Here is a 16,581-nt window from a genome sequence, read left to right as displayed (position 1 = left end):
TGTAATCCCAGCACTTTGGGAGGCCGAGATGGGCGGATCACAAGGTCAGGAGATCGAGACCATCCTGGCTAACCCGGTGAAACCCCGTCTCTACTAAAAAATATACAAAAAAACTAGCTGGGCGAGGTGGCGGGCGCCTGTAGTCCCAGCTACTCAGGAGGCTGAGGCAGGAGAATGGCGTAAACCCGGGAGGCGGAGCTTGCAGTGAGCTGAGATCCCGCCACTGCACTCCAGCCTGGGCGACAGAGCGAGACTCCGTCTCAAAAAAAAAAAAAAAAAAAAAAAAATACAAAAAATTAGCCGGGCGTGGTGGCGGACACCTGTAGTCCCAGCTACTCGGGAGGCTGAGGCAGGAGAATGGCGTGAATCCAAGAGGCCGAGGTTGCAGTGAGCCGAGATCGTGCCACTGCACTCCAGCCTGGCTGACAGAGTGAGACTCCATCTCCGAAAAAACAAACAAAAACAAAAACAAAAAAAACATAAGTACACTGGAGAGAAATAAAGCAGTGGAGGTGGGGGTTCTGATGGGATGGAGAGGTGCTGCGTTTTTAAATGGGGAGCTTCCCGAGTGGCTGAAATTGTAGGGGAGACTTGGAGGAGGTGAGGGGTTTGGCCAAGCAGGCGCCTGAGGGATAAGTGCTCCTGAGGGAAGGAACAGAAGGTGCAGAGGTCCTGGCAGAAGTGTGCCTGTGTATTGTGGGGCAGGGAGGAGCCACTGTGGCTGGAGGAGGGTCGGGGAGGGGAGGTCCCGGGCTCACATGTACACATGTACGCATGTATTCATACATTAATTTCACATCTACCCAGCCCCACCAGGGGCCAGGCTCTGAGTATCTGTACCTCCCACCCCCACCCTGCCCATCACACAGGCCTGGGAGGGGCTGGCCCACCTGAAACACGATCCTGGATTTCTCAAGCAGATACTGGGAGGTTATGGCACCGGAGATCACGCCCCTGGGGTGGGGAGAATAGTCAGCTCTCAGTGGGGGTAGGAGGGCTGGTGTTGGCTCCGAGGGGCTGTGGCGGGACATGGAAGACACTGCAAAGCTTTTGGGAGGCCCTCCACTGTCCCAACTCACCCTTCCAGAAAGATTTCCATGAACTTCCCAAAGCGGCTGGAGTTGTCGTTCCTGACGGTTTTGGCATTACCAAAGGACTCCAAGAGGGGTGTTGCCTCCAGGATCTGGACTCCAGAAGGAGATGTGGGAATTGAGGGGCCAGGCACTGTTGTGGGGGCCTGGGTTGGGGGCTTAGCTGGGGACACCCAGACACAGGCCTCCCCAAGGACCTCCCTTTATGAGGGGTGACCAGAGGTGGGCTCCCTAGAGAATCCTGAGGTCTGTCTAGTGTCCCCCAGGGTCCCCCACCCCATGCTGCCCAACTCCCACACAGCAAGTCCCATGCTTTCCCTCTCCCAGTCTTCCAGCCTCCATGGTCCCCCACCGCAGCCCCTGACCACAAGCCCCAGCCCAGCCCAGGACAGGCCTTTGGATGTCCCTTCCTGCCTGTCCCTCCACCCACACAGGAGCAGGCACATCCACACACATTTTCCCGGACACACACACACACACACACACACAGAGTACCTTTATCTTCAAGAGCGCCCAGGAGGGAGGACAAAGAGAGAGACAAGAACAGAATGGAGTCACTAGCAGGACCCACCACCTCTCTCTCCAGGAGACTAGGAGCCTCAGACCAGGGAGGGACTAGCAAAAACCTGTGAGGCTCAGAGACCCCAGGGTTCTAGGCTTAGGGACTGCCATTGGGTCTCCAAGGTATGAAAATATGCTGAATCTGCCTTCCAAACGGCTCTGGGGATGTCCTCTTCTCCCCTCCCCCATGGCTACTACCAGCCAAGGATCCCTGAACCTCCGCCCTGGCTTTCCTCACTGTTCTCTGACACCCAGGCCCACTCCTGCCTCTGACCATTGGCATATCCTGTTCCCTCTGCTTAGACGCCACTGCTCCCATGCACCTGCATGCCCCCCCAACCTCACCTCTCACAGGAAGGCCACTAGAATTCTCTCCCTGGTAGCCCTTAGCCCCACTGGCAAACTCTCTATTTTCTTGGGTATTGTCTGTCTCCCCACTAGACTGTCAAATCCTACAGGCACAGATCTCTGAGTCCCCAGCATCTAAACGGACCTGGTGCTTAGTAGGCCCTCAAAAAATATCTGCTAAAGGGATGGAAAAAGGAATAGCATCAGCCTGGCATGGTGGCTCACGCCTGTAATTCCAGGACTTTGGGAGACCGAGGTGGGCGGATCACGAGGCCAGGAGATGGAGATCATCCTGACCAACACGGTGAAACTCTGTCTCTACTAAAAATACAAAAAATCAGCTGGGCATGGTGGTGCCCACCTGTAGTCCCAGCTACTCGGGAGGCTGAGGCAGGAGAATTGCTTGAACCCGGGAGGCAGAGGTTGCAGTGAGCCAATTGCACCACTGCACTCCAGCCTGGCGACACAGCGAGACTGTCTAAAACAAAAATAAAAACAGAACAAAACCAAAAAAAACAACAAAAAAGGAATAGCATCTCATGGGCAGAGCTGCCTAAAGGTGACCCTGGCTGATCGCAAGCTCCCACCTATTTAAGCACCTACTGTGTGCCAGACACATTGCCCTGATAATGCCATTGTTAACAATCCCATGAGGTAGGTACTAATATCACCCCTGTATTGCAGATTAGAAAACTGAAGCTTAAAGAGAGGTGAAATGACATGCCCAGGGACTCCAGAATCCACTCGAGTGATGAGCATGGGCCTAGTGTGTACATGGCACCTTCTTTAGCTGAGGCACTTCCTCAGGATAATCTTTTAGGAAAGAAGCAAAGGAGGTCCAGTCACCACAGAAACAATACTTGTAATTTTGGGGATGGGGCCAGTTCCTTCCATCTGTCCCATTTAGTCCAGGAAATACTGCACCCATTGTATAAAGGAGTAAACTGAGGTCCAGAGAGGGATGGGGGCTGGCCTGTGATTGTTCAATGAGTCAAGGTCTGCCTGGGCTTTCCTGTGTACTATCCCTTAGTCTGGGAAGCCCTTGAGGACAGGCTGGCTGCTTCTCTGTTCCTGGTGCCCAGCATACAGCAGGGCAGAAAGCCAGCGGATGCAGTGGGTGAACACCGGAGGGGTGGAACCTGTGGTCCAGGCCTCAGTCAGTCAGGGCAGGGCATTCCCCATGCTACGTGATTGGTTTCAGTGAGGACATATGACCAAAACTTGCCCAGTGAGACGGAGCTCTGAATGTTTCATTTCTGAAATGTTGGGAGGGTTGATCATTATGGTGCCAGCTTCCTGACCAATGGGAGACAGGTTGAAGATGATGCCCATACATGGGGGAGGGTGGAACCAAGACAACAGACATTGTTTAAGATTCTGGATCTAGCCATGCCTAAAACTGACCCTAGAACTGGACTGTTTGATTATCTGAGGAGAGGAGAGCCATGTCTAGGAAAGGAGCCCCATGGTCATCACAGCTGGCAGGCCTGTCCTCACACATTCTGTGTACCTGGCACACAGAAACTCCCAGACTCAGCCACATCCACAGCTCCATCCGTCCTCCCTGACAGCTCTCTGCCATGGACTGCAAATCCAAGCTCCTGCACAGCTTCACTCCTCCCTTCTCAGGCCTCAGTGTTCCCATCTATAAATGCACGCAAATGTACCTGCCTCCCACGGTTGCCATAAAGCTCTGGTGTGACAATAACTGAAGGAACCCAGCACTGTGCCTGGCCACAGGAGGCGCACAAGGTACACTTATTTCTCTCCCTGCCTACCTAGCTAGTCATGCCACAAATCTGACCTGAAAGGTTTTGAAAACTCTGCTTGGAGCAAGGGATGATCTGTTTGGTCATCAGAAGGCCTGAACTGGGATGGGAGAACCTGGTAGGCCAAGGCAGGCATCAGAGGGGCCCAGGCCAGGCTGGAACCTGACAGCAAAGCCTGAGCAGCCCCCACCTATGCCCCCAGGATCACCCTGCTAGGTTCACCACTGGCTAGGACATTGTGGTCATGTGCAAACCTTTGTGGGCCCCAGGGTTGGGGAAGTCTGCGTCTGTGGTTCTGGAGTCTGAGCTGGCAGGCCAGCCCCGCCTTCTCCTGAGCTCCAGGCTAGTGGTGCATCCATCCCCTCTCTGCCATCTCTGTGCAGATGCCTAGCAGACACCTCTTCTCAACAAACCTGCTCCTCCTCCACTGCCCAGCCTGCCTCTGTGCTGCCTGTGGCTCAGACCGAATGTCTGGGGTCACCCTCCGACAGTTCTCCCTCTCACACCCCAGTCTGTCTTCTGTAGGCTGCTGGCTGGCTTTGACCTATGCCTGGACCCAACCTGCTTGCACCTCAGGGCCTTTGCAGGCGCTCCTCCCTCTGCCTCTTCACTGTTCCCCTAGACATTCCCAGAGCCCACTCTCTTGTCTTCTCTGTACAGCCTACCCTGACCACCACACTTATGATTGCAACCCCCAACACTCCCCACCCTTCTCTCCACTTTTTTCCTCCGCAACTCACCATCTACCCTTTCACGTACATGTAATTTACTTGTATATAAGTGTATATATATTTTTCTTCCCGTCTTCACCACTAGAATAAAGTTCCCATGAGGGTGTGAACATTTGCCTGAGTTGCCGCTACTCCTCCCCAGTGCCTAGCCTGGGCCTCACACACAGTAGGTCTTCAGTAGATCTTTACTGAGGGAACGGATGGGGTTCTACTATTCTCAGGCTCAGAGAGCTTAGCACTGTCTTTGTCAGCAAAGTTCCAATCCTGCAGACTCTGGCTTGGCATCTACTGCCTAACCCACACTCAGGCCTGCCCTGCCTCTTGATAGCTGGGGGCTACATAGCTTCTGAGTATGAGAATATGGTGGCCCCAGGGCCATGACCAGGAAGGTGAGGCCAGGAGGGAGAGATGGGATGACTCCCCTTCCCTATGTGGTCTCCACTCTGAACTGGACCTGGAGGGCTGGAACCGGGAGCTGCCACGGAAGCATAGGCAGGCACACCCCTGGGACGGGTGGCAGAAAAAGCAGCCCTGGGCAAGGCCCCCTTCTGGAACTCAGCCTCCCCATCTTTCTAGTGGGCCAAGGAGCCTTGCCTCTTGGGGGGTACATGAGGTGTGCTTATCAAAGGGTGCTCATCCTAGGGTCCTGGGGAGACAAGTAGACTCACCTGCTGCATGACATCCCGTTTCTGGTTCATGGCGGCCAGGTAGCGCAGAATCAGCTTGGTGGCCTCAGTTTTGCCAGAGCCGCTCTCTCCACTGACCAAGCAAAGGGGCAGAGTGAGTTCCAACCTTTTACTGCCTCTTCTGGTGCACCCTGACCCCCATCATGAAGCAAGAGGATACGTGCAGCAGGCCAACCCAGAGGTATCAGGCAATCTTCCCAAGGTCCCACAGCAGTTCCGGCCAGATGCAGGCCTGCTACTTAAGGTCCCCCATTTATCCCCCACGTAAAGGCAGCCCGCTCACCTGATGATTATGCACTGGTTCTGTTTGGCATCGTGCATTTTGGCGAAGGCGAGATTTGCAATAGCGAAGAGGTGCCTGGGGAGAAAGGTCATTGGAGCCGGCCCCTGCCTGTAAGCTCCCAAACCTCCCAGGGATTGGGCAGGGAGCATCTGTATCCAGTCAAACAGTCAATCCGGCCTACCCCTCACCTTGTTGGGGGAATGGTCCCACCCCCATCCTGGTCTGAACCACAGTGCCCTCCAACCTGTGGTTGCGGCCCTGCCTGGAGAGAGACTGTCAGATTGAGTAGGTGGGCTGCCTTTCCCCATTTACCTCTGACTCATGGCTGGGGTGCAGCTGGGATCCAGGCTCGCACAGCAGGGGAAAGAGGGGCCCAAGAGACCCCAGGGCAGCCGCCCCGCCCCCGAGACACTCACGGGGGATTCTCTCCCAGGGCCCGTCCATTGTACTGCTGCACCTGCTCCGGCCCATAGATTCCAAACATTTGGTATGGGTTCACCGACACCAGGATGCTCCCGATGTATGTCTGCTGGGCAGATGGTGGCCTCAGCGTCATGGCTCCTTGCAGACCTGTGTCCCTCCTTCCCCTACGCTGGAAGCCTGGCTCTCTGTTTCCATACAGACAGATACCTGGCTGCCTGGACTCAGGATTCCCATCTAGAGCTCTCTACCAGCTTGCTGGGCTATGTGCTCTAACAATGGAATCTCAGGCACTGCAGCAGGCTGAGCTGAGAGGAGTCTGGAGTGAGTAAAACCCCACAGCCATGATCCTGGGTGGGCTCCTGCCTACTTCATTTGTTCATAGTTGGACCAGGCTCCAGGAACTTTTGGCTCCTGTTGAGGGCAAACCTCCACTGCCTGGAGTGGGTAGTTGGGGAACTCAGAGGATCCTGATGTGGCCAGAGCCCTTTTGGGTGTCCTTGTCTTCCACACTGGCTCTGGGCCCCTGGCCCTCTGTTCTGTCATTCTCAGGTCAGAGGCTCCCCTCCAACCCCTCTGACTGTCCCCACTCTGGGGTCCGGGTCTATGGATTCTAGGACTCTGGAAGTTCTATCTGTCAGGTCCCGGGTGGTGGGGGTGTCGCATATTTCTGGATTCTCTGTCTCCAGCTTTCTGCCTCTGGCATCCACCATTCTAAGACTGTGTTTTAAGACTTCAGATTTTAGTTCTAAGCTCTGGCATTCTATGCTGAAATGACAGAAACTCAGAGTTCAAACCAGAGGCCACAGGGGCTAGGGCCCACAAGAGAAATCTGTGCATCCCACCCGGCCCCAGGAGGCAGCTGCCTTCCTGACCTAGGCCCAGGACAGGGCCAGCCCTAGGTCTTACGTAGATGAGGTTCCGTTCAAATCTAATCTTGAGGTTGGACAGCACAGTGGTTTCCTGGAGGTCTCTAGAAGGGCACAGAGAGAAGCCATCAGCGCCCCCAGGGCTGGTTCTGGCCTGAGTCTCCCTCCCCGACTCAGTGCAGTGCCTCGATCAGATAGGCCTGAGTTCAAGTCCTGTTTCTGACACCAACCAGTTAGGAGACCTTGGGCAAATTACTTCACCTGTCTGTGCCTGTTTCTTCATTTGTCCAATGGGTATGATAATCATTGTACCTACTTCATTGGAGGTTTGGGGGACACTCTTACATGATCACCATGATTAGATGATGCTGCTGACCAACACGGCCCTCTTGTTTTGAGCACCTCCAATGTGCCGGCATCCTCACCACAGCCATCCCACTCCCATTTTGTGGATGAGAAACTGAGGCGCAGAGAAGCAAAGCGATTTGTCCAACATCTGCCAGCTAGCGAGTGGTGGGGCTAGGATTTGAACCAAAGTCCATCTAACTCACAAAGCACACCACATTTAGTCTTTGTGACACTTCATGACTGAGGCTCTGAAAATGTCCTGGGAGGTGAGAGGCAACTGCAGGAGGAGCCGCTCTGGTTGGGAGGGTGGGGACCCCATGGTGACACCTTGCTGACCCCGCCAGCCCTGCCCACTCACTCCAGCTGTGTCATGTCCTCCACACCATCCTCCCGGTGCTGCTCGCGGAACCGCACAGATGGCAGGTTTCGGATGGAGTGCATCTGTGTGAGAGAGAGGCTGTGTCTGCAGTTTGAAGGGCGTCCCCCGCCCCCACTGGCCCCTGGCTTGGTCATACCTGGGGCCTGCTACCATTGTTGGGGAGGGAACCCCAAGGCCAGGTGGGTCCTGCAAGTCTCCTCATTACAGAATGCTGTGGCCCCCGGAACCTGCATGCAACCCTCACACATGAGACACACGCATGACCTCAGTGCCCAGGCAGGCGCTCCCATGAGCTCCTAAGTGTCCTGCCCTGGGGGGTGAGCAAAGGCATGAGCAGGTACATAGGTGCATGTGCCAGCTCCCTCCCAACTGCAGCTGTCCCAGCACCAGCAGACCCCATGTGTTGGTTTGTGTGACAACTCAAAAGGACACTTGTGACCTGATGCATGGGGCCTCCAGGAGGGCAGAGATGGAGACTGTCTTAGCACCACACCCCCATGCTCATCCCGGGGAAAACGTGTAGAGGCTTGCATATGAACCCACACTCAATGGCATTTACAGCTCATACAACTCCCAGGCACACAGGTGTTCTTGTAGGCCTGTGGGCACACATGCAGGCCTGTGGGGCCTGGCTAGAGGCACATAGTGTGCAGGCACATGCTCTACCTGTCCACTTGGCACATACATCTGGGTGCACAGCTGGGTCCCTCCCTACCCTGGGGGTCTGGAGAATGGAAGTCCTGATGCCATCTTTGGGCTGCAGGGTCTCCTCTCTGCACGCACATCTGTGCACATGGGCAGAGGGTGGGCAAACAACCCTGACCCCCAGGGTTGCCACATGTGCTCAGATCTCATACACCAGCTTTTGTCATTTGGCCATGGTATACACGCGCACACATGCTCAGGCATGCAGGCCTGCGCAGGATCCACACGACTGGGAGCACACACATGTGCACCCTCAGCCTCTCCAATCCCAGTGGCACCCTGAGCAGGCAAGGAAAGAGGACACCAGGAGGGAGCCCTGCATGCCTGTCGCTGGGCTGCTAAGTAGGGCACAGCGAGTATCACCTTTTCTGCCCTGGCCTCTAGCCCACCCATCTGCCCAAGTGCTTGCCAGCAGCCTCAGACCCTGAATAATTCAGCCACTCACGTATTCCAGGGTGAGGAGGGCCCAGGCATCCTTGCCCCTCACCCCTAGGCGCCCTGCGCCCCGCTCCCGCAATGCTGCAGCCCACACGGCACGGGGCACCCGCCGCCGGGGCCAGGGCCCCCCCAGCAGCCAGGCTGCCCCAGTTGCCATTGTTGGGCCCGGCTGGCTGCCCGCTCCGCTGGGCACAGTCTGCAGAGGCCGAGACGCACCTGCCGCCCCTGCTTGCCCCGCCCACCACCCCGGCATCCCGGGAGAGGCTCCGGTGACCACGCACCCTGGCCAAGGGCCACCCAGCATCAGGCTCGAGTTCCACCTTGAGTGTGGCAGGCAGGCATGGGCTGGGCACCCCTCAGAGGGGCTGCCTACCCTGTACCCCACATGGGGTTCCAGAAGGACTCTTGGTTCAGTTTTCCCTCTGTGCAATGAGGAGGCTAGAGGGTTGGATCCTGAGCCCCTCACCCTGACCTATTCCAGAATCCTGCAGCCCAGGGGACTTCAAAGGACAGCAAAAATCTTGAGGAAAGAGGAGGCTCTAATTTGGGGCAGGGTCAGTAGGAGATAGGAGGAACCGCACAGACCTGGATGTGCGGTGGAACAGGATGGATAGGCATGTCTTGCAGTTTCACATCTGGCTTGGCTAAAATCTCTGAGGGGAAGTTAGGGCCAGACCTGTCATCCAGATTGGATCAGGGCAGGGCTGCCCAGGGCCCAGGCTAAGATGAACAAAGATCCTTCCCCAGAGCGACTTGGAAGCCGTTTCCCACGTCTCTGTCCTGTGCCTGCCTGTGCTGGGCATCCCCTTGTTCAACCCTCCAGAGGTTCTGGGAGGTGCAGGCTGTTCTCCCCAACTTACAGACCCAGAGACTGAGTCCCCAGCAGGCAGCCGCTCTCCAAGATTGCACAGAGCTCCTCAGGCTGTCTCTCTTGCCCTGTTTCCTAGGCCAGAACCCTCAAGCCCTCCCTGTAATCTGTGCCCCCATACCTTGTTCCGCCAGCTTGGGGGGCCGACCTCCTCCCAGGAGCCCTTAAGGGACAGGCAGGCGGCTCCAGGGCCCAGGTGGCAGGACTGGGGGTGGGCGTGTACTCGTGGCCTGGGTCCATAGGCATCTGCCCGAAGCCAGAGGCAGGACCAGCGAAGACCCCAGGCTCTTGGCTTGGGGTCCTGGGTTGGCTGGACTTGAGGCTTCAGGGCTGCAGGCCCAATTCGCTGGAAAGAGCTCAGCTTCTGCACACGAGGCATGACCACAGCAAAACGCCCAGGGGCTGCCTGGTGCCGCTCGCCCCCCTTGGGCAGGGGCTCTGGGGCCCTGGTGGGTGCCAAGGGGGCTGCGGTTTGGGGCTGTGTCCCCCAGCGGTGCCATGGTGGCCATGTGGCCCTGGTCTGCTCACGCGCAGCCAGTGGGTATGAGAGGCTGGGCCTTAATGTCTTTTGCTCTGGGAGGACATCCTTGGGGGGTGTGACATCCTTGGGAGGTGTTGGGATTGGAGGCTTGGTCTCTGCTGGCAGCTGGTGGTCTCCCAGGGTGGCGTCTTCTTCAGGCTTCTCAGGGGTTGGGCCGGCTGATTTGGTGAGCTGTCCAGGACCCGGCTCATGGTGTCTGCCCAGGAAGACCCTGGTCATATCAGCAGCTGCATCCTCAGGCTGGAGGGTGGTGGATGGCACAGGGCCTACGTGCTGGAGAAAGGGGTTTTCCGGCACAGGGGGTGGCCTGGAAAAGCCTCGGCGGCTGCCTGCATCTCCTGGCCAGGGGGAGGGTGGACGTTGGGTGGGAGGCATGTCCACGTCCCAGATGGGGGCCAGCGGGGGCACGGTCCAGGGCACCTCTGAGTCCTCGGCTTCTCGCAGGCTTTCCCGGTGCTCCAGGGGCGCCCGCCAGGCCCTGGCTGCGGCCCCGGGCGATCTGTGGAAGGGCGGGCGCACTCGCGGCTTCACGGCCCGAGTGGGTGGCTCGCTGAGGCGCCGCCACGTGTGCGGGAGGTGCGAGGGCAGATTCAGGGAGCGGCGCCGCGGGCTGTGGCCCAGCCCCGGGGGCGGCGAGGGCGGCCTGGGTGAGCCCGGCAGCGGCGAGCGGGGTGGGCCCAGGCGCCCCGCGGCTCTGCGTGGGGCTGGGGACTCCTGCAGCGAGCGGGGCCGGCGGGCAGGGGGCGGGAAGGGTGGCTGGAAGGGGCCCGCGCGCAAGGACAGCTGAGGCGACGGGGGCGCCAAGGGTGAGTGGTAGCCGGGGCCCGGCAGGCTCCTCAGCGAGGGCTGGGGCGAGGCCAGTGGTGACCAGGCTCGCCTCCGCGACGCCCGTGGGGAGGCCCCGGGGAAGCCGAAGGCCGCCCCTCGCCCGCGGGAGTCCCTGAACGAGGGTCGGGGCCCGGGGAAGGCCAGTAGGTCGGGGGGCATCTCCGGACTCGCGGCAGGGGGCTCCACGAAGGCCCACCAGCTGGCCTGTGGCGCCGGGGGCACGTGCGCTGGGGCGGCCCAGGGCGGCGGGTGGCGGCGGAGGGAGCCATAGGGCGAGGCCGGCCGGGGCAGGCCCGAGAGCGCCGGGGAGAGGGGCGGCGCAGGCGGGGGCCCGGGGCTGGGGGTCCGCGGGGGCATGGGCGGGGACAGGAGCGCGCTCCAGTGGGAGACCGTCCTGGGCGCGGGCGCGGGCGCGGGCGCGGGAGGGCGGCGCGCGTCGTTGCGGCTGCGAGCGCGTGGCTGGGCCCTCCTCAGCACGATGGGCGTGCTGGGCCGCTCCGGGTCCATGCCAGCCAACTTGTAGCCGAAGCGTTTGTAGGCCGCCTCCCTGACCGCGGGGCCGCCCGCCCGGGCCTTCTGGCTGCCCCTAGGCCGCGGGATGGGCTTCTTCTCCGACAGCGTTTTCTTGAGGAACCGCGCCAGCGAGGTGGCAGGGCGAGGAGCCGGGCGGCCAAACTCGGGGCCAAAGCCCAGGCGCCGGTGGGCGCCGAAGGCAGACAGCGCGCGCTGGAGGTTGCGCTGGCGTGGCGTGAGGAAGCCCCAGAAAGGGTGGCCGTAGGGCACAGCGGGCACCGGGGGCGGCTCCTCCTCGTCCTCTTCTTCGTCCGCATCCCCTAAGGGCAGAGGAATATCCAGAGAGGGTGGCAGGGGCACCTCCAGCTTCTCCTTCCCAAACAGCTTCACCTGGGGTCGCGGGAAGAGGCGGAACTTGCGGATGAGGGACAGCTTGGACCTGGCGGGCTTGTCCATGCCTTGCTGCTCGAAGAAGGCGGCGCTGGGCAGGCGGAAGGAGGTCCCCTGACTCTCCCCGCCTGCGTCCTCCGGCTCCTCCAGCTCGGCGATGTCATCCATGGGGTGGGCATACGGGTTGCGGGGCGACAGGATGGGCGGTGGTACCCAGGGGTACACAAAGGCCGAGGTCGACTCCTCTGGGTAAAAATAGGGCACCTCGGGAGGGTAGATGGCCTCGTCCCCACCGCCATAGACGCCTTCGACATACGGGACGGTGTAGGGGACCCCGTAGGGATCAAAGTAGGGTACATCGTAGGGAGTGTGGTATGGGAGGTCATAGGGCGGGTATGGCACGTCGTACGGTGCATAGGGATCCAGGTAGTAGCCATATGGGTGCGCCTCACCCTCGTACCCATCGTGGTAGCTGTAAGGAGACGAGTACCCCGACGGGGGTGCATATGGGGGTTCGTAATCATCGTAGCCATAGCCGTAGCTGTAGGTGTACCCTGGATCAAAGGGGCCACCGTAATAGTCAGGGTGGTAGTAGTCGTAGGGGTCCTCGGGCAGGTGCCCATAGTAGTGGTCACTGTAGGGTGGCCAAGCCGGGCTGTAGGGGCCGAGGCCCGCCAGGTAGGGTTCCTGCTCCTCGTAGCGGTGGAGTGACTGCCGGTCGTAGTAGTCATCGCCATCACGGTGATAGTCATAATACTCGCCCAGGTCCTGGAAACCCTCAAGCCCATACAGCGACTTACGGGAACCTGAGTGATGGAACGGGGCCTCGTCCTCCGAGGGCAGGAAGCCCAGGGGCTCGCCTGACGCGTAGATGCTGCGGCTGCGGGGGAACCTCCGGAGCCGGCCCCCGGGCCGCAGGATCTCGGCACCGGACGGGAAGGCGAGTTTGCGGGAGCCCATGCGAGAGCTCGAGCGCTGCAGCCAGGCGTCCACCGTGGCCTGCTCGCTGCCCGACTCCTCGGCCTTCTTGAGGAGGAACTTTTTTGTGAGCCAGTTGATGGCCGTGGACGCCTTGCTGAGTGACCGGGCTCGCGGCCGAAGGCGGCCGTAGCCACGGCGGCCTGGGAAGCGGATCACCATGAAGGACGGTTTCTTGCCCTTCATCGCCCGCTTCTTCTTGCCCATGCGCATCTGCGTCATGAGCTTCGACGTGGACTTGAGCACAGTGCGGGCCTTCTTCTTGCGCTTGGTCTTCTGGGGACCGGTGTGGAGGCCCCAGAAGAAGGCCGAGGCGCTGCGGAACTGGCCCTTCTTGGAGATCTTGGGTGTGCGGTCACGGAAGCCCATGAAGAGCCGCGACGTCCCCTTCAGGCTCCGTTTGGGCTTCTCTGGCTCCGGTGCCTTCTTCCCCTTCTTCCCTTTCTTGGCTTTCTTCTCATCATCTTCCTCCTTCGCCATGGTGGCTGCCTGCTCTCTACCCGGCCTGGGGCCGGTGTCACGAACTCAGGGACTTGGAGACACAGGGACCTGCTCGGTCTCCTGGCCGCCACTGGACACGCGGCCTCCTCGGGCTGGGAGCAGACTGGACTGGCCCCGGATGGCGTGGGGAGGGCTGAGCCAGGATTCTGGGAGGGCGGATCCATAATTCATCTCCTCTAGAGCGCCTTGGGTTTCACCCTAGAGCAGTGGTGGAAAGTGTGTGGGTGTTGTTTACCGGGATGGGGAAGCCTGCCTATGAGGCCTGTGCTGGGGAAGACATTCTTGCCTTGGAGTCGTCATGGCAACATCAGTGCTCATCCTGGTCAGGCCCTTCCTAGGCCACAGCTGGCTCAACCCCTTGAAGGGAGCCCTTGGGTCATTTCAGCTTCACAGACAAAGACATTGAGCCACAGAGATGGAATGCCACCTGCCCTAAATCACCAGCACACCTGCACTGGACCAGAAGTGGAGCCCAGGGTGGGATGGTCAAAGCCCACCAAGTCATCTTGGAGAAGTTTGAATGCTCTAGATCCTGGGCAAGGGAGGAGGGGAATGGGCAGAGCAGGTGCTGGGCTGCGGTCAGTGTAATGGTAGCTGGCTGGCTCTCAGAAGCTGAATAATACATGGGGTGGGGAGCCAGGCTGCTGGCTCAGAAGGCAGGGCAAGGAGTGGTGTTTCAGTGGAACTCCACTTCTGTGTGTGTATGTAGCGGGGTAGAGAGGCAGAAATGGAGGGTGGGTCAGGCCTGACTCTGACCCTAGGCTCTGTTACTGACTGGCTGTGTGGGTCCAGGAAAGCCCTTGTCCTCTCTGGGCCTCAGTTTCCTCTGAAGAATGGGAGCGATAAACTATGCTCTGTCTCCTTCACCAAAAGGAAGCAAGACCTGATGGAGCTGCTGGGTAACTGGAGATGCCTCCTGCTGGCTCCTGTCTGGGGTCCCTGCCTAGCCCTGTCCTCTCCTCTTACTTTCTGCCCTGGCTGGGTAGGCTATGGCCATATGTTTCCTGCCTTCTCTGGGCATAGCTGATTGCTTCATATGGCCTGACCTAAGACTGCATGTCCAAAGTTCGGTTGGTGGCCAGTCTAACTCATTTTTGAGAACCTGCACTAAAAGAGGTTGGCAGTGGAAAAAACTGGGCAGGCCAGTGGGGGTGGGGAGTGGCAGCTCTGAGACCTGAAGCCTCAGAACCAGCTCTCCTCCTCCTTTTCCTCCTCCCCCTTCTCAAGATGGACCTCAGTTAACATCAAGCTCCCTACTTACTGAACTCTGCTTCAGTCTTTTGGTCCCAGAGCTAATTCTTTGGTTGTTTAAGGTTTAGCATAGGCAACCCCAGAGCAGCAAGGTTCTGGCCCTGGTTCTGCCACTTGCCAGCTCCACGCCCTCAGATCAGTGGCTTCAGAGCCTCAGCGTGCTCAGCTGTGAAACAGGGACAGGGAGGAGCCTTCCCAGGCAAGTGGCAGGAGCAGAGAGGGGACCATGCAGCAGGGGAGGTCTCCCCCTGTCTGCCTCTTCCCCCTGTTCACTTTCTCGGCTCTTCACTTTCTTCTTCTTCCTGCTCCTCCTCCCCAAGATTCACCTGGAGCCAGTCAGTGCCCAGCCACTCAGAGGAGTTGCACCAGGCGCTGTTGGTGCCTGGTGCAGGCAGTCTCACAGGGATGGGGAATAGGGCTTGATGGAAACCAGATAAATTGGATGGAGGGCTTTTGGGGCAAGTTAGGGGATATGTGCAGGAAATGGGCCTCTTGCAGAGCAGGAGTTTGAGGGGCTTCCCACTCTTCCTTCTTTTTTTGGGCAGTGGCTCTTGTCCGCTTGAGGAAAAATGAAGGACAGGACAGATGTTCTTTCTTTCTTCTTTTTTTTGAGACAGAGTTTCGCTCTGTTGCCCAGGCTGGAGGGCAGTGGTACAATCTTGGCTCACTGCAAACTCCACCTCCCGGGTTCAAGCAATTCTTGTGCCTCAGTCTCCCAAATATCTGGAATTACAGGTATGTGCCACCACGCCTGGCCAATTTTTGTATTTTTAGTAGAGACGGGTTTTGCCATGTTGGCCGGGATGGTCTCAAACTCCTGACCTCAGATGATCCACCGACCTCAGCCTCCCAAAAAGCTAAGATTACAGATGTGAGGCACGGCGCCCAGCTAAGACATTCTTTCTGAGCCCAAAGATATCAACACCTGCCCCAGCTCCTCTTGGAGCCAGTTTCCAGAGTGAGGCCCCAGTCAGGTGTGTGGCACAATGGTCACAGCAGGTCTGTGAGATATGAACTATTAGTATCTCTATTCTCCAGATGAGGAAACTCAGACTCAAAAGGTGAAGGGACTTGCTCGAGGCCACCTGGCTTGGGAAGACAGAACCCAGGCCTGGCCGGGTTCAGCACTACCTCCCTTACTAGGCCCTCCTGCCCACTGAGCTCCTGGGTAATCACTGGGCTTGCAGTGGCTTAGGACACTGGGCAGAGCCAGGAGCATAGTTGAGTTGATCCCATAACCTGCTCCTGCCTGGAGGGGGAGGGCTCTGACCAAGCCACTGGGCAAACCAGGGCCTCCAACAGGCACCAACACCTCTCCAGTGCTTGCCCATAGCTATCCCAACCTGGATTCCTCAGTCAGCCTGGCCCCTTTCCCTAAGGGTCCTGTAGCCAGCATTTACTCACTCACCCTTTCATTCAAAAGCCTCTGTGGGAAGTGTGCTGCATGTTAGGCACCGTCTAAGTGCTGGGGACACAGCTGTGAACAAAACCGAGAAAAACCCTGCCCTCATGCAGTTACCAAATGCGGGTGGAGGGAGAGCCAATAAACATGGAAAATCAGTAACAGATAATGGGGCACAAGTGTTGTGGAAGGAACAGCAAGAAGTGGGGGTGTGACATTAAACAGGAAGTCAGGGAAGGCCTAGTGGCTATGGAGCCATGGAGAGAGCCTGTGGGCAGTGCACAGTCCCAAGCAGGTGGAGGAGCAGTCAGACCAGGTGGCTGGAGGGCAGCGGGGGTGCACTGGGTGGTGAGGTCAGAGTTCAGGGGCACACGTGCAGGGCCTGTGGGCCACAATGAGGGCTTGGTTTCAACTGCCAGTGAGGCAGGAGCCGTGGGAGGAGGGTTTTGGCAGAGAAGGGATGGAATTCGACTTCAGTCTTTTTTTTTTTTTTTTTTCTTTTTGAGACAGAGTCTCGTTGTGTTGCTCAGGCTGGAGTGTGATGGTACGATCTTGGCACAGCAACTGCCTCCCAGGTTTAAGCAATTCTCCTGCCTCAGCTTCCCAAGAAACTGGGATTACAGGCACACATCACCACACCGGCTAATTTTTTATTTTTAGTAGAGACAGGGTTTCACCACG

The 16,581-nt window shown here is 58.4% G+C and overlaps 1 protein-coding gene across 2 annotated transcripts in view; it reads right to left on the bottom strand.

Moving 5' to 3' along the window:
* MYO15A (myosin XVA) overlaps nt 1–16,581 on the bottom strand; it is a 74,049-nt gene that overhangs the window by 50,445 nt on the left and 7,023 nt on the right. The window contains exons 2-10 of one of the 2 annotated variants that reach the window (XM_023191736.1): nt 9,618–13,445; nt 7,465–7,547; nt 6,799–6,862; nt 5,886–5,995; nt 5,470–5,544; nt 5,169–5,259; nt 1,587–1,592; nt 1,080–1,183; nt 891–954 (exon numbers count right to left, since the gene is read on the bottom strand). In XM_023191736.1, the coding sequence (XP_023047504.1) occupies nt 891–954; nt 1,080–1,183; nt 1,587–1,592; nt 5,169–5,259; nt 5,470–5,544; nt 5,886–5,995; nt 6,799–6,862; nt 7,465–7,547; nt 9,618–13,226 (4,206 nt within the window). In that variant the 5' untranslated portion in view covers nt 13,227–13,445. Of the gene's footprint in view, nt 1–890; nt 955–1,079; nt 1,189–1,586; nt 1,593–5,164; nt 5,260–5,469; nt 5,545–5,885; nt 5,996–6,798; nt 6,863–7,464; nt 7,548–9,617; nt 13,446–16,581 lie in introns of those variants that run through there. The other variant, XM_023191737.1, reaches the window with a different exon arrangement.

This window comes from Piliocolobus tephrosceles, chromosome 16 (genome assembly GCF_002776525.5).
Source record: "Piliocolobus tephrosceles isolate RC106 chromosome 16, ASM277652v3, whole genome shotgun sequence".
NCBI classification, from domain to species: domain Eukaryota; kingdom Metazoa; phylum Chordata; class Mammalia; order Primates; family Cercopithecidae; genus Piliocolobus; species Piliocolobus tephrosceles.
Note: the sequence above shows the minus strand (reverse complement) of the source record. Positions and strands in the feature narration are given on the sequence as shown.